General features: G+C 37.4%; 1 protein-coding gene across 6 annotated transcripts in view; it reads left to right on the top strand.

Annotated features, from left to right (window-relative positions):
* Nucleotides 1-7,332: 7,332 nt before the first annotated feature.
* The window catches only part of PHIP (pleckstrin homology domain interacting protein), a 145,949-nt gene continuing 131,667 nt past the window's right edge, over nucleotides 7,333-21,614 (top strand). For 4 of the 6 annotated variants that reach the window (XM_064288234.1, XM_064288248.1, XM_064288240.1 and 1 more), the window contains exons 1-4: nucleotides 7,333-7,568; nucleotides 7,685-7,743; nucleotides 7,878-7,907; nucleotides 8,100-8,159. In XM_064288234.1, the coding sequence (XP_064144304.1) occupies nucleotides 7,529-7,568; nucleotides 7,685-7,743; nucleotides 7,878-7,907; nucleotides 8,100-8,159 (189 nt within the window). In that variant the 5' untranslated portion in view covers nucleotides 7,333-7,528. The remainder of the gene's footprint in view (nucleotides 7,569-7,684; nucleotides 7,744-7,877; nucleotides 7,908-8,099; nucleotides 8,160-21,614) is intronic. The other 2 variants (XM_064288227.1, XM_064288257.1) reach the window with 1 other exon arrangement.

Below are 21,614 nucleotides of genomic sequence, written 5' to 3'. Positions count from 1 at the left end.
CAAATTATTTACAGGGGTAATGATATGATGTCTGAATTTTTCTTTAAAATATTTGGTTAAAAAACGGAGTTGATTGGGGAGGATGGATAAAATAAGATTGGACAATTGGTGGTGCTGGGAATGGTACATGAAGGATCGTGATTCTATTCCCTTTATTTTTTTTGAATGTTTGATATCTTTCCATAATAAAGAGGTTTTAAAATTGCTCCCCTGTGAAGGTGGCTTGCCTTCTAGACTACAAATATTAATGTATTGAAGCACAAGTATCTTAGTTAAAAAGATCTAAACTTTTATAGAATGACAATGTTTATAATTTAAAAAATGCGAAGACAGAACGAAGAACTCTACACATTATAAAAAGTGTTGAAGACTTAATGAAACTTTTAATTCTAGTTTGTAAGTTTTCAATTTAATTGCGGCTAAAGAGGACTTTTTTATTCAAACCTCTTCATTTTAATATTGTGCAACTGAAACAGTCTTGCTAAAATATGAAAATCATATCCTCCAAAAAGTGTGTTTAAAAAAGCTTTCACATTAATCTGTATCACACACAAGTATCATTTCACAAAATTTTATGTTGTTATTTTGTTAGTGCTAAATACAACTTGGTGGAATTCATTTGTGCTAGTATTTGTAAAGTATGCATATTCGGTACTGAAAGCAATCAGGTTAAGACACAAAAATGTAAATTTTCATTTCAAAATAAGTGCATTCATTGTTTTTATTTCAGAAATGTAAACTCACTGTAGTTCATCTTTGTCATCTAGTGCTGCTGTAACAGAAATAGCAGCTAGACTTATTCTCTCGAAGTCTAGTAGGCTACAAGTCCAAATTCAGGGTGTCAGCTCCAGGGGAAGGCTGTCTTTGTCGGCTCTGGAGGAAGGTCCTTGTCATCAGTCTTCCCTTGGTCTAGGAGTTTTCCAGGCAGGAACCCTGGGTCCAAAGGACACACTATGCTCCCGCCGCTGCTTCTTGGTAGTATGAGGTCCCCATGTCTCTCTGCTTGCTTCTCTATTTTATATCTCAAAGGAGATTGGCTTAAGACATTATCTAGTCTTGTAGATCTCGTCAATATAACTGCCACTAATCCATCTCATTACTTTATAGTGACAGGATTTATAACACATTGGGAAATCACCTCAGATGACGAAATGGTAGACAATCACACAACATTGAGAATCATTACCTAGCCAAGTTGACAGATATTTTGGGGGGATACAATTTAATCCATGACATAGTTAAATTTGAAGAGTATATACAGTGATTGATTCATATTTCTTGCAGTCCATTCAATAAGCTGAGCTATTGTTGCTAAATAAAGTCAGGGTTTAATAATTAATAATTTCTAGAGACTGGGCAGACTACCACTGAAATCTTTGGATTCTAGGTGTAGCCATTGGAAGGGTCACTGCTACCCCTGATTAGGTCTCTGGTGAGCTGAGCATCTCCATGTGTTGGGCTAAGATACATAATGAGGGTCATATTGCAAGCCGAGTGTTTAAATGATGGTTCTTTAGCTGATACACGAAAGAACATAAGAATACTGTAGTGAGAATTTCATAGTAATGGGAATGGCAGTAAGGGACAGATTTGGGGGTAAGGGTTAGGTTTTAAATGTTGCCTTTGGGTTCTCGGAAAAAGAAGCACAGCTTCACGGAAGTAGTACAGGTCATGAGAATTTGCGGCAGAATTTATTTTTCTTTTTAACATTTGAAAGTAAATTTCTATTAAAATATTAGCATTCTCTTAGTAATATAAAGGAAGAAGAGGCCATATGAAAAACTGGGTGATCGAAAAAGGAAATGATCTTTATAGTTATTATTCTAACAGAAGAATACCTGTTAATAGGCATTAGGGGAAAATATCTTCACTATTATGCCATGTAAATTTGCCATCGTGTGTTCAATACTGTTTCCTTTCTGTTGGGGGGTGGGGTGGGGTGGGGAGGGTAGGGCCTGGACCTGAAAATAACGTTAGTTTCCCAACCTAAATATCTCTGTAGAACGGTTTGAGTCAATAAGTCCTCTTCAGCTGCAACTAGACGGGAAACTTTACAAACTGGAATTTGAAAGCTGCACGGATTACTCCAAAAATATATTTTTTTTAAGTCAGAAATTCCTCTAATCAAGCAAAATCTAATATCTGAAGAGGCAATACTTAGCTCTGACTTTGGTAAAAATGTCGAAATAAGGAAATCTTAGTAACACACAAAAATGCATATATACACACTCCACAAACTTAGAAAATGCCTGCTGCTTAGTACTTAATTTCTTTCCTCATGGGTAAGGTTGAGGGACGAAGACTGTTTTGTCCTCCTTGTCATACCAATTGTGTAAATTATTTCTCTGGTCTTTTGTATCATAACCAGGAGAGCTAAAAATAATAAATGTTGAACATTTTAATGTGTTACAGTACCAAATATGAGAAGCAAAGAATATTTTCATCTTTTTATTTTTGTAACTCAGGTACGTATTCAAACTGGTAATATAAAATTGTTTTTTAAAATTAATTACGTATCTTATTTCATATAACATATAATTAGGAGGACTTTTTGGGGGGGTTTTCTACAGGAAATCAGAAACTGGAAAGATCATTTTTTGATTTAAAAGTCAGTTTTAATCAAATTTTTTTTTTTTTTTAATCTAAATTGTCTTCGCTCTCAACTTTGAGTTGGACCTTTCTCTCAAATATCACTTGTGGGCACTCTGGGGTTCTGATCTTATTCTTTAAAATATCCCTTCTCCATCCGTACCACCAGTGGCTACCTGGATGTCCTTGTTTCTGAATTTTTCTGTAATGTAGAGGTTCTGCACTAACTTGTTACACAATAACTTCCCTTCCTTTTCTATAACTAAAATAAGTTTTCTTCTTTGAGGTTCTTGAAGTTTATGAATTCAGGCATATGTAAAGGCAAGTATGTAATAACTATGTTAACTTCTGCCCTCAATTCCATCGTAAAATCTCATTGATATTATGTTTTATTTAAAACACCACCAGCAGCAACTTTCAAGATCCTCCTCCCCCCAAGTCTATCTTCTCTTCTTCCTCTGCTCTCTGTTCAGCCCAGCCCACCCCCGGCCTATCAGCCATCTTCCTGTGATAGAAGATGCCTACAGACTTCTTCTTTGCGTTTCCTGCCATCTGGAACAGCTTTTTCTACTTCATCCTCTGTGTTGCTCCAAATCTTGGGGGAATATGTTCTAAAATTGTTTTTCTCCTTTAATCTTTGTAATTGTACTTTTAAACTCATGAAGTAATTTTTTTTTTTTTAAAACTTATAAGTCTATAAGATGTGTACTTCTTGTGCAATCTAAGGCATAAACAAACAAAAACCTAAACTACTAAGATTATTTAACTTGGAGAAAAAAAAGGCTGAGTGGTGAATTACTAACAACATTTAAATAAGTAAGGGATTATATGATTGGTGACCAGCTAACTTCCTTTGTTACAATTACAAGGAAATGTGCCCTAATTTAAATTAAAATGTTTTCTGGTGAGATATAAAGGAGAAAATAAAAATTGTTAAATAATAGAATGGCTTACTGAAGTTGGTTATCCCTATTCCTTCCATACCACAAAAACCAAACCCAGTGCCGTCCAGTCGATTCCGACTCATAGCGACCCTATAGGACAGAGTAGAACCTCCCCACAGAGTTTCCAAGGAGCCCATTCCTTCCATAAAAAAATTTAAATAGTATATCTCTTCAAGTGCTTCAAGTCTGAGGTATATTGAAGCTTTGTGAAGTTTTGTGAAGGAAGTAACGTATGTGCAGAGTCAGACAGAGATGGACAGAAACATAAAATATTGGGGAGTGAGCCAAAAGTGTGACGTGTTAAACAAGACCCTTTTGACAGTTGTTCCTGTTGTTGAGGCAGATGAGTATAAAAAAAGATATGTTTTGAGGAGTGTTTTCCCCTTTCCTTACTTCATATTTTGCAATAAAAAAGCATAATGTCAAGTCAGAACAAGATTTAACGCATATTTTAAAAAGTTTTATTTGCAGAGATTTTTTGTTATGTACTATTTAGTAAACTAATGGAGGCAAACCAAGTTTCATAAACGTGGTGGAATCTTCTTACATATATACACTACCCCACCTTGTTCCAGAAAGGACTGGAATGGTAGCATTTGACTATTTTATTAGAATAATCGTCTGTGAAGATCAAGATGTGAAGTTTTTTGTTAAATGTTTGTCTTGTTTCATATGATGCCAAGTGATGTGATGAACTTTACAGTAACTCTTAAATTTCAAGAATATTTTATAATTCTCCTAAAGAGACCCTAATGTGTAAAAACATTTACAGTTGTTTTTGAACACTTTTAAGATTTTTTAAGTCTTCTAATTAAAAGGCATGGAGATCTTTTTAAATCGACATTTTATTTTTGAAGTCTATGACAAAGTTAATAATTCCATTAAAATAAACAAAAAGGATATGGATAGAATCTAAACTATCTTTATATGCCAAAGTTAGCTGAGAAAAGAATTGCAAGTGTCACTGCCATGGGAACTAAAATATAGAACTTGCAGATAAGATTTTTTTTATCTGATATGTACAGACTTTCTGTGTACATACGGACAATATACAATTTAATGGACCCTACAGCTAACTGATAGCAAAATTCAGAAATGTGTTTCATGCTTAAAAAGAAATTAAAAAGTAATATGGAGTATACATTATATTTGGAGGACTTAGTAAAATTCAATTTAGCATCCATTGTTAAAAACAAATAATTTGGTTGAGAAGTTTTAGTTTTTAGCAGGCAATCTACATTTTCTTATAACAGACTATAGCTTTTAATTACTTCAAAGGCAGGGTTACAACTATCTTCATATCAGATATTTGAAAAAGAAACTATAAACATTGTGAAAGATTAGTAAAAATGACAGGAACATCATATTTAGAAAACTCAGAAGGGAAATTTTCTGGAAATTTTTTAGTGGCTAAGCAGTAGTAGCATACTTAGGAAAAAGCTTTAGTGGCTTCTAAATGAAAAGCATACATGAGATAATCATACTAACTTTTTATATTTACATAACACCCACAAGATATGTATGGAAAACTTTACCCAGAGTAACTTTATATTCTATGTCATAATTTAACTTATTTTCCTTCCTACAGATAAAACATCTATCAGTAAGAATCAGATTAATATAAACATTTCAAATCCAGAAAATTCCAAATATAATTTTTGGTTCCTAAAATCTGTTCATTTGAAGAACTTCATGGTAATGTAAAATACCACAATTATTTGAAGAACATTACACTTTTTTAAAAGTTAGGGTAAAATCGAAAGCACAGGTCATAGAAACAAATGCAGTTGCAAAAAGGCATATAAAATGTCTGTCTTTTCAGACCTAACCATCCAGAAGCAGGCTACTTTACCTATAATAGTTAAAAAGAAATTAATGCCTTCAAAAATGCAAATATATTCAGTATTTGAAGGACAGTCCATGTCAACAAATGAGTCTTATAGCAGGAATAGGACAAGTCATGATAACCTCCCATTTTTATATTATGAAGATTGAGTTTACAAAAGGCAATTTTTACATCCTGTTATTCCACAGGGGTTTAGGCTTTTTTTCTTCTTCCTCAAATGTATAATGATTTCTGGATGTCTTGGTATAGGGTATCACACCGTTGCAGTGTTTCAGTGCAGCCCAAGGCAGTTGCAGCAAGTATTTCCCACTAGGAATGTGAGGAGCTAGGAGGTACAAGGCTTGAGGAAACCATCTACAAAACCACAATACAGCTTGTGGGTCCTTTCCCTACAAATAACCTTTTAAAATCAGATCCATAAAATACATTTTATTATCCAAAAATTTTAAGGAGAATCTTTTGTTAAATGCTAACAAAAGAATGACTATCCTTATTTCCTTAAAACGCAATTCTTAGGGAAAAAAAAAATTTGAACTCTGAAATCTTTTTGGAAAGTGCTTAAATCATTTGGAGATAAATATCACTTGGTGTCCTTGTTTCCTAACAAATGGCTTTTTCCATTGTTTCCATTAATTTCACCCATATTCGTTTTTAAGAAAACAAGGCCCTTATCCTCATCAGCAAAACAGGGATGTATGATTTAGAATATAAAACCAGTAATTACATACTAATTTACAAAATATTTTTGTCTCTTTTCGTCAGTTTTCAAGTCTTCCCGTGATTAACTGTAAACATGAACGGTTTACACCTCAAATTAGAAGCCATTAATTAACATGACGAAGTCAACTGCAAGATACACAGATAATTTAAATTATTTAATCACTAATCACCAATCACCTTGGCTAAACTGTAGTATATTGTTTCAATATCCTTCGGTAGGCTATCGATCTGTCACAAATTACCTCCAGATCAGTTACAGATATATATTAGCGTCGCGTCTTTTGCTTTCCCTTATCCCTTTTTGTAAACACTTTAAAAAGCTTTAAGGTTCCTTAATCGCAAATCCCTAAAGAGCCATCACTAGCCTTTTTTGTAATCAGGAAAAAACAGTATATGAAGTAGAAATCAGGAGTTCGCTTTGCCCGTATAACAAAAAAAAAAAAAAAAAAAATCTAAATGTAAGCTTAAGGCAATGGCAGTAATAAAAGAAATATTCAGAGGTGCTTTCAGCAAATAACGGGCTTGCAAAATGCAAGTGCTTAACAAAAAAGCAGCCCGAACCTCTATTGCAATATACAGCACTCCAATAAATTACACAACACTTGCATAAGCTGCAGAAATAACGCAGGACAAGACTTACACAGATGCCAATCCGCAGCATTTACACACATGCACATGGCAAGAGACAGAAACCAAACACTATCATTCAACTCGGGCAGTAGAGCGATCCTGAGTTCGCCCAGCGTGAGAGTGCTCTCTGCGTGTATGTCTGTGTGCGCGCGTGAGAGTGAGACCCATCCTTGGGGCATTTCCCCTCTTCGGGCAGTTTTGCTTCATTTGTTTCCTATTTCTGCTACATAGAAACTAACTTCCATCTCAACCCCAGCCAGCGCCACTGAATAGAGCCTGTGCTGCGGCTCCGTGTGCGTCAGATTCCTCCGCGGAGCCGTCCCCGGCCCCCTCCCTCCCGCGATCGGCCTCCACAGAGAAAGCGCCTTCCAGCCAACCGGTGGCTCCGGCTCCGACATCTTCTCCGACTGGAAATAAATAAATAAATCGAACTCTTTGCCGGGGAGGAGGGGATCGGGGTCGTGCCGCCCTGGGGTGGAAGCGTTTGAGTTGAGGGTCCAGAGGCACTCCTTTTTTGCGCCGGGGGCGGGGGCGCGGGCCGAGGACGCGGCCGCGAAGGCGGCGGACTCTTTTCTGCGGCGGAGGGATCCGCGGCGGCCGCGACGGCGGCGTCCGTAGCCGCTGCCTGAGAGTTGTTGTTTCCTCCTCCTCCTCCGCCTCCGCCGCCGTTGGTTGAATGGTGGAGCCGAGGCTCGGCTCGTGAACACACAGTGACAGCTATAGGGCAGGCGGCGGCACCATCCCCGCTTCCCTTTGGCGGCGGGGTGCCCCGCCGGCGGCCCTGAAGTGACCCATAAACATGTCTTGTGAGAGAAAAGGCCTCTCGGAGCTGCGATCGGGTAAGTCGGGGGGCTCCCGGGGCCGCTGGCACCGGGCGATTCCGCCCGCGGTCCCCCGCCCCCCCGCCGCCCGACCGCTCAGCCTGTGTGTCTCCCCGTCCCTCTCTCCCGCGCAGAACTCTACTTCCTCATCGCCCGGTTCCTGGAAGATGGACCCTGTCAGCAGGCGGCTCAGGTACGGTGGCGCGCGGCGCGGGCCGGGCCGGCGCTCGCCGCTCACGGGCGTGGGGGAGGGCGGCGGCGGCGGCGGCGGCGGCGGGGCCGCGGCCCGGGGCGCGGGGCTCAGCTCTCCCCGCTTTGTTGTTGCAGGTGCTGATCCGCGAGGTGGCCGAGAAGGAGGTAAGGGCGGCGGCGGCCTGGCGCCTCCCGCTCCCGCGCGGCCGCCCCTGGGCCGCTGCGCCGCCGCCGCCGCTGCCGCCCGAGCGCGGGGCGCGGGGCTCGGGGTCCCCGGCGGGGCGCGGGGCGGGCGGGGGAGGGGAGCAGGCGGGCCGGGGCCGGGGGCCGGGCTCACGGGGTGCCTTCTCCCCGCAGCTGCTGCCCCGGCGCACCGACTGGACCGGGAAGGAGCATCCCAGGACCTACCAGAATCTGGTGAGACATTCACGGCGCGGAGCAAAGAAACTTTTCCCCGAGTCGAATAAAAATTGAATTTCCCGCAATTTTTTACAGAGACAAAAACTTGGCCCCAGAACGTGAAAGCTCCAAAGGCCTCGGGGAGGGTTGGGAGGCCGGCGCAGAGGCTGCGGGGGGCCGTGACCGGGGGGACCCGCACCCCGGGACCGTAGGGGCTGCCGACAATTTATTTGTGATATTTTGTTAATGTGCTAGAAATAAAGATACGTCATGAGTGTTGTGCAGTGCAAGGCCGGAGGAGGAGGGGCCGGCGCGCGCATCCGTGCGGGCGGGCGGGCGCGCGCGCGGCGGCGGCGGCGGGAGGAGGAGGGAGGCGCGCTCGCTCGCTTGCTCTGCACGCGCGGCCCGCTCGGCTTTCTGCCCCACACAATAGCTGGTGACTAACTGCTCCGAAGTGGCATTAGCATTTCACAAGCAGGCTATTCACCCGCGGCGGAACCGTGGCAAGACGTTTTTATTTTTTCCTCTCCTGTTTCTTTTTCTTTCCTTAAATTCACATCTAGGTTTTTTGTTGGAGGGATTCAGATGCGTGATGGTAGTTGGCCAGCGGTGCATTCTTGCCTTTACAAAATTAATCTGCAGAAGTGTAAAGCCTGTTAAATATTTTAAAACCAGAAGTTTAACAGGGTTTTATAACTACTAATTCTTGTGTTACGCATCTCGTTTTATTAAAAACTAGTATTGGAACCCGTTGAAGAGTTTTGATTTTTATCCCTACGTATTTACTGTGGGGTGGAACTTGGCAAGTAGTTTTTCTGTTTATATTGCGGTATATATTAATAGCGTGAAAAATACCTGTTTTCTTAATATTGTGGGTATTCAAAGTGAGTATTTTAGTGATTTCTAAAAATGAGCTTCTAAAAGTGGACCTGTCACTTAGGTTTTGTGAATGGAAAAAGTAAGGCGGTTGTATTGGGGAGCTAGATTTGCAAAAAATTTTCTCTTTGTAAACAGATTTAGGTTATGTGGTTGTATGTATCGGGCAGTTAAAGCAGTCACGCCAGGGCAAACCAAGCCTTTGAAATCTATGCAGTGTATTGATTTTCTGTAACATTTGGAGCTGCTGTTTTGAGGTAGTTAAAATTAATAATAATGTTTGACCATCGGAGCTCCTGAAATGACTTAAGTTTCAGCTAGGTTTGAATGAATGTCTTCTGTAAGGTGATTTTGGATATAATATTTTTCCAAACTTTTGGGTCTCGTTATGATTTAATATAGATTATTGATCAGTGCTCACAACTGTTGAAATAAGCAGGAATGCTTAGGTTTAATACGTTTAATGGAGATGTAACCTTGTATTTATTCCCACACTTTGTTGGTGTTCGAGTAATGATTTAGGCTAGTTTCACTCAATACTTGACTAAAGTGAATGAAGTTTGAAGCAAACTTCAAGATTCACAAACTGCAGTTTCTGAAATTCATTTTTAGGTTTGTAAATATTTGACAAACTCTTCAGTGGATTTCCGTCTTCCTTGCTGTTTGAAAAAAATCATAAAGGTTATCTATTTTTTAAGAATAGGGCAGATTTTACAAAAACATCTTTGCATTCTTAAAAATCTAGAAACAACCAAGTCACTGAGAATTACTGTGTTCTCTTAACTTGTAGACACTTGGTAATGTTACGTTTTTAAAAAAAAAATTTTTTTTTTTTTCTTAACTTGTAGACACTTGGTAATGTTACGTTTTTTGAATGAAGCAGCTAATGGTGTCTGGCCAAATTATGGGAATGTCTAAACCTCGTAGGAATATAATTATGTTTTCTTAGGTAGAAACAGGGATACCGATCTTGATTTTTATTTATTTTTTTGGAGAAGTGTTTCTCTCAAATATGGATAAGGTGAGTTTATATTCCTAGTTTTTTTCTCAGATCTAAGATACAATAAAGAGTGTCTGTCAGTCTGTGTTACTTATCAAAATCCACCTATTTGTTCAGAAGTGGTTTTTCTTGCTTGCAGTGTTTTTACCTTTTTACCAGAACAGTCATGTTGGCATACTCGTGAGACAGAATTCTCATTAGAATTCAGAGTTCTTTGACTCATTTTCTATTCATTCAGCATATTGCTCACGCTGTGTCTACTACGTAAGGCAACATTTAAGGTAGTTTAATGTCCATCAAACTATATATGTATGTAGGTTTGTTGGTGTTTGGTTTAATATTATTTGCTTTACTGAGATTTAAATGTTCTGGAACACATGCTATCTAAGTACGTTGTTTTTGTTTGATAGTATATATTTTATGTCTAGGTGATCATGCATTAAGTCTTTACTAGAGAGTATTCTCTAATGCCTTAATTTATTCTTATGACTTGAAAAAGTTTTACTCTGTTGTCTATCAAATTGTACTGATTTGTAGAGTATTTTGGGGAGTGAAATTGTGGTTTCAGTAGTGTCTGCTTCTACCTGGAAATGACTTTTTGCTGCATTGATTGATAAATTAAGTAATATTTTAGAACGGGAGAATTCATATGGCAGATTGAAATTTCTAGAAATTTGTACTAGTGAGTTTAAAAGTGGTCATCAATCAGCATGTGTAGTCAGTCTACAGATAGTATCACATTGGTTGAGCTTTGATCAAGAGGAAAGTGGAGTTTTAAGCAGTTTGAAAGTTTGCAGATGTAATAAATAACAACATTGATTTTTTTTTTTTAAATGTGATTGAAAAAAGGAACACTGATAATCCGAGAGTTATTTCTGCCTTAGGTGTTGTGACTGGTCATTACCATCTAACTTGAGATGTAAAACATTTTTAACCCAGTGAATGGAATTTGGTAGGAAGTGAAAATTTTGGGCTTTAAGGTATGTTTTATAATTTTTTAAATATGAGGTTGATTTTAAAGCAGAAGTACATTTTCTAAGCTTTTATCAAGATTCTTAATTTTTAAATGGCGCCAACGTAAGCAGACTTTATAAAATAGGATAAAATTCTTTTTTTTGGATAAAGATTTTGTCACTGATTTGTTTATTTCTTATTTTGACTAGTGAAAGTAGTTGGCTTATTAAATCTGGCTTTCCAGTTGTCATTTTAATTAGTGGTGAATGCATATCTACGATGAGGCAAAAATTTTAAGCATTTTTACCAGATTTGGGACTCTTTGATTGCACGTCTTGCTTGCAAGACATTTTATTTTAGAATTAAATTTGTTTTGCTAATCTGTTAAAATGACTTAATTTTTACTTTTTTTTTTTGGTAGTAGTGTTTGTTTTTCTTAAAATTGTTCTACTTAATTAGAAATCTTTCTATTCAAGTAAAAGGATCAGGAGTCAGGAAATACAAGTTGTAGTCTTAGCCCTGCTGAAAGTTAGCCTGCATATATTGGGCAAGTCATGGACTATATCTGGGCCCCGGTTAATATTATTTATAAATACATAGATAGACATTTTTCTAATCTGAAAATGTGATTTTGAACTGGAACAATACAGTGTTTTTAGGCTCAACCTTACTTGGTTTTTGGAGTTTAATCTTCCAAAATAAATGTAGATCTAGAGACATTAGAAAATTCTTCTTGCAAAGATGAAGATTTTTAAGACACTGCTCATGTTGTAGAATACCTCTTCTTTTCTCTGTAATTAGTATGTTTTCCACCATAGTTTAACTACTAGTTTTCATAAATTTTTGATGGTCTCAAATTTAGAGGTGAGTAGAAACCATGAATAGAATTTATCTTAGGTATGTATTTATTTAGAGCATACTAATAAATGTGGAAGTTAGGTATAAAATCTAGGAGACAAATTTTAGGAAGATAACATTAAATGTTTTTGAGCCAGAGATTCCCGTTGTATATTAAAGATAATGTGGTACTTGTCAAAACTTACAACGTGTAAGATTTTTTTTTTTTTGCTACATACTAAAGTAAATGTGGAATTTCCTTTTTTAATGGAGCATCAGTGAAATAGTGAGCTTTGGTTGGTAGTCTCTGAAACAAGATTTTAATACCCCACAACTGTTATAATGCTGAATAAAATACGTTAAATGTAAAGGAAATTGTACATGCTGAGAGGCCGAAGTGGCCAAAACGTTCTTTTTTATGCATGAAAATTTTCTACTGGTATTTATACCATTATTTTAAGAATTTTTGAGGCATTTACAAATTTTTTTTAATGAAGTAAATAACGTGTTAGATTTTTAATACTGTTGAGTAATTGCAAAGTGGCATAAACATAAAAGGGAAGTTGGATTGTCCCTTCCACCCTCCTTCTGCCTGTCACATAGGTGTGTTCTACATGATTGTTATGAGGCAGGATAGTAGTGGTCTTTCAGGGATTCTGTTTGGCAGTCTGTAAAATAGGCCAGTAATAGTTCCTGTTTGTAAGGTTTTGTTGAGTAGGTAATTGACTGGCACAAATCAAGTATTATATGAGGGCTTGGATTTGCTGTTATCAGAACTTTAGTAGTGGTAGTAGAGGTTCCAGTTAAGGCTGTATAAGATCATACTAAAATTTTTTTGTACTTCAGAGAACATTTTTATTTCAGAAACAGTATTACAAGTTCCTGAACATATCAACTGCTGTATAAAGATTACTTTAAAACTTCAGAGGCTACTATTAGCATAATTACAGATTCAAAGATGAAATAATTAAGTCTGTGATAAAAAGAAGAACCTAAACCACCCATCGTCTTTGACTCATAGTGACCCTATAGAATGGAGTAAAGCTGCCCCATAGGGTTTCCAAGGAGCAGCTGGTAGATTCGAACTGCTGACCTTTTAGTTAGCGGCTGCAGCTCTTAACTACTGTGCCACCAGGGCTTCAAAAAAGAAAAAAAAAGTATATAGCAAATAACAAAAATAAATCATTTCTAAGAAATTGTGGATATTTGTTAGTCTCTGTAGTGATTCTATGACTTCTTTTTAAAAAAAAATTAAGAAATGAATTGTTGACATATACTGAATTGATTAGAGGGTATGTGAAGCTTGTATTCTTTTGGTAATCAGATGGCATTTTGGAATATGCGAAAGGAGTTTGGCTGTTGGCATCTGGCTCCTTCTGTACAGATTTGTGTGATTTAAAACCATCACTGTGTCTTTTTTGAAAATTGTCATTTGAAGAAAAGATGTTTTGTCTTCTGTTTTGTCAGTCTGGTTTTAAAATATGTGTTCAATAAAGACTTTTTTTGGTTGAATTAATCCTTCAGTGAGCTATAGGTTAAGTTAATTCTATGCATGTAGATTTTTTTAATCAGTTCAGGTTTTCTTTATAAGATAGACTGCAAGTGTTTGTTCTCTTTATCTAGACATTCCTCTCACCTACTCGCCATTTTCTTTGCCAAATTTTGTGGTTATCTACCACTTTATTGTACTTACAGAATGTAACATATAAATGTATTTTCACAGTTTATCCTGGGTAACTAATATCAAACAGATTAATTTCACTCTTACTAGTAGTTTTCTTATATAAATCTCAGAATTCATAGAAAAATGTCTGTAATACTAAGCAAAGTAGCCTCTAGTTAATAGTGAGTACAGAGCATAGCCATTTAAAATAACTTCTTAAATGTACTTTTAATTGACTTTGGGAAAATCGGGCATTAGAATGAGTGTATTAGAAAAAATTTTTCTTAGGTTTTTTTTTTTTAGTATATCTTAGTTGTTTTGTAATTATATCTAAAAGTCATGAGACTATATTATGTAATAGGAATCAAATTTTAAATATTAGAAATACGTGTTAAATATGTGAAGATTTTCAGTTCTTGTTTGGTTTTTGAGAACCCATGTTGGTGAAATTATGAGTTATTTTGTGAAAATTAATAAATGACTTTGGAATTAAATATGTATTGGACATTTGGAGTATAGAGGAGTATAACACAAAAACCCATTGCCTTCGAGTCGATTCCAACTCACAACAACCCTATAGGACAGGGTAGAGCTGCCCCATAGAGTTTCCAGGGAGTGCCTGGTGGATTTGAACTGCTGACCTTTTGACTAGCAGCCATAGCACTTAACCACTATACCAACAGGGTTTCCGTAGAGGAGTATAAGTATTTTATAATAGATTGGAGAAATGATGATACTTTTTTTTTCCCTTTATGGAATTTGAGAATGCAGGAGTACTGAGAAAACAATTATGATATTGAACAATGAGATCTGTAGGTGTGAGAATCTTTGATCGCTATAGAGAAGGCAGTTATCAGTCAGGAAGCAGGATCCATCTTTTAGTTAATTTTCTCCGTAAAGCAGCCTATTTGAGCTTGGGGATCACAGATAACGAAAAGGATGATTGGAAGAGAAGTATTTGATAATAAGAAAATTAGGTGGCAACACATTCTGATGCAGCTTCTGCTTAAGATAGAACTATCTTAAATTGTCAGAAGAATAAGATTTGTTGTATAAGCCCTAGGTTATTCTCTTTTTTTTTTTTTTTAAAAAGATGGCAGCATGGATGCTGTCAGCCTGCTCAGAGGAAGCACATAAAGAACCTATGCATCCTGGACTCCAGATGGCCTGTGGTCAGGGTGGCTTGACCCATTTGGTCTCTGTGACAGATTGAGAACATACACGTAACCTGTCTTGGCAGAGGTTATAGAGTAAATGCTAGAAATAATTACCTTTACTTGTGTCATTTGACGCTGGTTTAGTTTTGGGGTGTGGAAGTACTAAATTCTAGGAAAACTTAGTGAAACATGCATTATCTGAAATGACTTTGCTGCTGTTTGTTGTATGTGAGGTATAGTTATTTTAAGCACAGAGTTTCAAACTGAAACTTTACGAAAATGATGCTAGTGGTTGTCTTTAGATATTTATATTGGCATTTTAAGAAGAAACAGTTTAAGGATTTTCCATTTTTAAATTAATAAACGGTGACTTTCAACAAATTCATAGATTTGAATTTTAAAGTATACTTTATTAAGTAAAAAGTAAACAATGTTTTAAAAAGGAATTCCTATTGTGGAAATTTTGTTTAGCAAATATGACTTGATTTAAAAATAAAACTTCAAAATGTGTTGTTTTAAAAAGTTCATTGTGTTTTGAATTAATTTTTGTATGGAGTGTCCTTGCTTTTTGGTTTATAGAAAGCTTAATTCTGAATTTTTTTTTTTTTTAGCAAAATATAGTCAGTATGAATATAATTTGGAGGAGTAGTATTACATTTTCTTCAAATGACAAATTTATATTAACTTCTGATAATACAAACTTATCTAAACGAATTCTTAATGGTGACTAAATTGTGAAAATAAGGCACAGTCTTTCAAACATGTTTACTCACAGTTAATTTTAAGGCAAATAGATCGCCAGTATTAATTTTGATACTTAGTAATTTTCTATATTAATTTGATTATAATTTCTAGTTATATGAAGGAAAACCTGGTGATGTAGTGGTTAAGAGCTACGGCTGCTAACCAAAAGGTCTATAATTTGAATTCACCAGGCACTCCTTGGAAACTCTATGTCCTGTAGGGTTGCTATGAGTTGGAATCGACTCAACAGCAGCAGGTAGTAGTGGTAGGTATATGAAATCATAAACATCTAAAAGTCATTCTGTGTAGTTACTCAGCTTAGAGGATTTAACTTGAAAAATGCTAATATGGGTTCTATTAAGTTTTTAACCATCAAACCAGTGTAACAATGGGAGGAAAACTAAAGTTCTGAGAAGGAAACTGCTATGTAATAAAAATAATAGTAAACTTGGACCAGGAGATCTGAGTTTGGGTGCTGTCTCTCCTGCTTTCCAACTGTATGACCTTGGACAAACTGCAGAACCTTTGAGCTTCAGCTTTCCTTACCTGTAAAATAGGGAGAATACTTAAGCCTATTTGCCTGTAAAGATTAAATAAGTTCTGAGAACACTTGGTTTCACAAAGTGAGTACTCTAGATTTTCTGTATGGGAAAGCTATTACAAAAAAAAATTCTTAGAAAATTCACACTTGCTTTATAGATTGTAGATTTAATTTCATACTTTTATAATTATAAATTTGGAAGTTTTGGGAATTTTGGGACTGGCATTTTGATAGGCTTTATCGTATGATTAAATGGTAAATAGAGATTTTTTAAAAATTTTAGAATAGTGATAAAAATAGGAGTTATAGCCTATTAGGCTGACCTTGTGGGTAAATAGAGATTTTTTAAAAATTTTAGAATAGTGATAAAAATAGGAGTTATAGTCTATTAGGCTGACCTTGTAGCCCTGGTGGCACAGTGGATAAGAGCTCGGCTGCTAACCAAAAGGTTGGCAGTTCCTATTCACCAAGCAACTCCTTGGAAACCCTGTGGGGCAGCTCTACTCTGTCCTGTAGGGTCTCTAGGAGTAAGAAAGGACTTGATGGCCCACGACAACAAAAACACAAGTTGGAATTGACTCACTTTGATTTCAGTTTTTTGGTTTTAAGTTGACCTTTTCAAATTCAGAATTCTACTAGAGAACAGAAACAACTAGCCTTTTAGCTGACAATTATGAGGAAATGTATGTGAGAAGATCTTAAAAACTGACTTTTTTAGAACCAACCAAGTGTTCAGTATATAGAGTTGATGTGAAAAGCCTAGTCAAGTCAGAGCCTACTGTTTCCAAACATTTTTGTGTGTCGTCAAGTTGATTCTAACTCATAGCAACCCTATTTGACAGAGTAGAGCTGTCCATAGGGTTTCCTAGGCTGTAATCTTCATGGGAGCAGATGGCCAAGTCTTGTCTCCTGTGGAGCCACTGGTGGGATCGAACTGCCAACCTTTCAGTTATCAGCCTACTGCTTAACCATTGTACTACCATAAACCAAAAAACCAAACCCAGTGCCGTCGAGTCGATTTCAACTCATAGCGACCCTGTAGGACAGAGCAGAACTGGCCCACAGAGTTTCCAAGGAGCACCTGGCGGATTCGAACTGCCAGCCCTTTGGTTAGCTAGCAGCTGTAGCGCTTAACCACTACGCAACCAGGGTTTCCACAGGACTTTTTAATTATATGATAGAGGAAGGAGTAGAATTTTTAAGTCTCCACAGGTAAATCAAATACAGGTAGTTGCTGATGTACAACATATTCAGATGGTGATGCCTTTTTTTTTTTTTTTGGGTACATCTTATCGTTAGTAATATGTACTACATGCAGTGTTTCAACATGTGATTTGCCGATGTTATCATTCTCAGGTATTTACTCCCAGATATTCAGTGTTGCTGATTTACTGTTCAAAACACTGCTGTATAGCAGGCAATAATGAAAACTTAAAAAAAAAATTTTTTTTTGACTTATGTTAGAACCAACTTATGGTGGAGTTGTTGAACAGAACCCTGTTGTAAGTCAGGGACTGCGTGTAGTTGGATGAATATATCGATCTAACCTTATATTGAAAAGGTCTTTATAAAGATATTCAAAATTTTCTTCCCTGTTTAGGCCCAGAAAGATATTTTCAGTATGAAGGGTCAATATGTGATATGGAATATAATTAAAATAACAGACAATTCTCTTGTCAGGTACAGTGCTAAGAACTTCATGTGGTTATGTAATTTAATAATCTGACAGTCTCATAAGGCAGGCACTGACAACTGTAGTCCCATTTTTACAGATGAGGACATTAAGGCTTAGAAAGATTAGATTCAATGTCCCTTCCCACCCCCCCAACCTGGAACTCACAGTTATCAAGTTTAAATGCAGGCTGTTTGACTTCAGAGCTCATATTCTAAACTACTGATTTTTTCTTTTGAGTACAGAATTATGTATCTTTAGATGAGAGGTTGATAAACTATGGCTGCTATGGGAAAATGGGACAGGAGACCTGTTTTTGTAAGGCTCCAGAACTAAATCTCTAAAGAGTTGTTTAAAAAAAAAGATTATACAGCAGAGACAGTATGTAGCCCCGAAGCCTGAAATATTTACTATCAGATCCTTTACAGAGTTTCCTAACTCTTGCTCTAGATATTGGAGCATAATGTTTTATAGAAATGATACCTTTGTTTAATTCAGATTGTAACCATTAATCATGAACAGCTGGCCAAAGATTATTGTTAACATAACAAATGATTTTCATTTGAGAGTGAGGGGAGTGGATATAAGAAGTCCCCTGCTCTAGCTAGCAGAAGAGTAAATCTCAGTGGAGTATGAGGGTATACATCCATAAGCCATGCTCTCACATCTTGGGAGGAGGTACAATGTCTTGTTCATCAAAAGGAGAAATGGGTTAAAAAAATTGAGCACATAGATTTGCAGTTTTTTTATTTTTAAGTATTTCCTATGGTAATCATAAATTCTGGGAATTAACCCTTTAGTTGTTTAACCTGTTTGTTTACACCTTGCTTCTAACTTTAACGGCCTTAGATCTTTAAGTTTTCCCATTTACTTGTAGGAATTTATGCTTTTGTACTAGGTTGCTGACTCAGTTTAATAGCTGTTTTGAAAAGTATGTATGTTTTATAGCTTATATCTTACACGATAGATAATTTGTGAGGCAGTAGAATGTGGGCTCTGGAATTGGACTGCCTTGGTTTGACTGTTATTTCTACCATTTGCTAATTGTTTGTGACCTTTGGAGGGTTGCTGTGTCTTTCTGTATCATAATTATTTTTTTTTTATCTATGGCACTGGGAAGTAATAATACATATCTCTTTTATTGTTAAAACCAAACCTGTTGCCACTGAGGTGATTCCAACTCAAAGTGACCCTATAAGACAGAGTAGAATGGCCCCATAGGGTTTCCAAGGAGCAGCTACTGGATTTGAACTGCCGTCCTCTTGGTTAGCAGCCAAGCCCTTAACCACTGTGCCACCAGGGCCCCAAGATTCAATGCAACTCTATAGGGCAGAGTAGAACAGCCCTATAGGGTTTCCAAGGAGTGGCTAGTGGATTCAGACTGCTGACCTCTTGGTTAACAGCCAAGCTTTTAACCACTGTGCCACCAGGGCTCCCAATTCTTTTGTTGTTAGGGTTGTTAAAATAATTAAGTGGGTTTTTACATGTAAATCACTTAACACATGATTGCCTGGCATTTAGTGAACTGTTAGTGTTATTAATACTTATCACACTTACCTTTATAAATTGGTCATTCTTTTTATGTATTGAATATCTTAAACCAGGTATGGTCAGGGAAAATAATGAGTATATTAAAATTGGGGTTGTCACTCCCCTCCCCCAATAACGGTGTCTGACAGATTACTGATAATCCAAATATAGTCATTTTGGGTAAGGGACTTTATTCAGGTATCATTTCAAGTGTTCCTTTTAATTATTTACTAGTAAAACAAAAGTTAATGTAAATTAAAAAGCTTAACTTAATATTAAGGATAAGGGGTTCTTACTAATTTGGGGATTTAAAGTTTAAAATCATACATGTGGAGCCCTGGTGGTACAGTGGTTAAGCCCTCAGTTGCTAACTGAAAGCTTGGCAGTTAGAACTTACCAGATTGGGAAGTCTGCTTCCATAAAGATTAATAGCCTTGGAAACCCTGTGAGCAGTTGTGTTCTGTCCTGTAGGGTGGCTGTGAGTTGGGATCTTTCTGTCCTGTAGGGTCACTGTGAATTGGAATCGATTTGATGGCAACAGGGTTTTTTTTTTTTTTAATGGTTTTTATAGCTCTAAATGAGCTATTTAAATTAAAAAAAAATTTTTTTTTTTTTACATTGTAAATATTGACCACAATGACATGGATTAATATTTCTGAAAAATAATGTTTAGAAAAAGGTAGTAGAAAAGATAGTTTCCATTTTTAAATATTTTGTGTTTACTATGTATGTGTGAAGATGCGCTGGTGGCACAATAGTTAAGGGCTTGGCTGTTGACCAAATGGTTGATGGTTCAACCCACCAGTGGCTTCCCAGGAGAAAAAACCTGTCACCTGCTCCCACAAAGATTACCGCCTGGGAAATCCTATGGGGCAGTTCCACTCTGTTCTGTAGGGTCACTATGAGTCAGAATTGACTCGATGGCTCACAACAGCAACAAGAGCATGTGTGTGTGAGATAGAGAGGCAGATAGTTGGGAGCAAAAAGAGACGTGGTCCCTTTTCTCTTGTAGTTTATGGTGAAGTAGGGAAGGACACATTATATCATTACCCTTTTGAATGTAGAATCACAAATTGATACATGAGTTAAAAAGGAAAGGTCACAGAAAGTGTGCAACCAAGATTATGTAGGGAAAAGGAAAACTTCCCCCACGAAGTTAACATTGGAGGAGAGATCTGAAGCCCTGGTAGTGCAGTGTTTAAGTACTCTGCTGTGAACCAGAGAAGGTTGGCAGTTCGAACCCACCAGATGCCTCTTGGGAGAAAGATGTAGCAGTGTGCTTCTGTAAAGATTACAAATTTAGGTGGGACAGTTCTGTTCTGCCCTCTACGGTCTCTATGAGTCAGAATCACCTCAACAGCAGTGGGTTTAGACCCTGTTAAGGTTTTGCTCTATCCAAAGAGGAAGGAAAACCTCTGGAATGTTTTAAATACAGGGGACTATCAGATACATGTTTTGGAAAGGGCATTCTGATTGCAGTGTAGAGAATAAATTTGAAATGGAAGGCATACATAGATGTGGGAAGAACAGGAATTTATTGTGAAGATTATTTGGACTTTGGCTTTTATTATGGAAATAGAGAAATAGGTTTGAGGATAGAAAAATCAGTTGGGTTTTGTGACTGCTTGGATATTGGAGGTGAGGCAGGAGGGGAGGAATAACCCACTGCCGTTGAGTCGATTCCGACTCGTAGCGACTCTATAGGACAGAGTAGAACTGCCCCATACAGTAGCCAAGGAGTGCCTGGCGGATTTGAACTGCCGAACTCTTGATTAGCAGCTGTAGCACTTAACCACTATGCCACCAGGGTTTCCTGAAGGGAGGAATAGACATGTTTAAATATGACTCCTAGGTTTTTGGCTTTTGAGACTATGTGGACTGGGTATGTAGAAAACAGTTTTGGGGGATGTTGGCATGAGAAGCACAATTTCAGTTTTGCACATATTGAGTTTGAAGAGGCTTTGGGACTCTAAACAGATTATCTTTTAAGAAAGTTTGATATGCCAGTCTAGGCCATAATACAAATTTGGGGATCATTGGCATACAGCTGTAATTGAAACCATGGATATGGCTAAGATTGTCCAAGGAGAAAGTATAGAGTGAGAAGAGGTTCTGGAATGGAGCCCTGGGATCCTGGACCTTAAAGAGCTTCACTTCTAATTTAGTGGCTGAGACATAATGCCTAGGTAGAAGAGAATAAGCCCATAAAGAAAAAAGGAGTGACTCTAGAGGTAGGAAGATAACCAGGTAGTGTCACAGAAGTCAAGAGAAGACAGGATTTGCAGAGGAGGGAGTGCTCAACAGGGTTGAAGAATACTGAGACATTAAGTGGAGCCCTGGTGGTGAAGTAGTTAAGAGCTCAGCTGCTAACCAAAATGTCTGCAGTTTGAATCCACCAGCCACTCCTTGGAAACCCTATAGGCCAATTCTACTCTGTCCTGTAGGGTCGCTGTGAGTCAGAATCAGCTCAATGGCAAGTTTTTTTTTTTTTTTTTTTTT

The sequence above is a fragment of the Loxodonta africana genome, chromosome 1 (assembly GCF_030014295.1).
Source record: "Loxodonta africana isolate mLoxAfr1 chromosome 1, mLoxAfr1.hap2, whole genome shotgun sequence".
NCBI lineage: Eukaryota > Metazoa > Chordata > Mammalia > Proboscidea > Elephantidae > Loxodonta > Loxodonta africana.
This window is presented reverse-complemented; position numbering and strand designations above follow the sequence as displayed.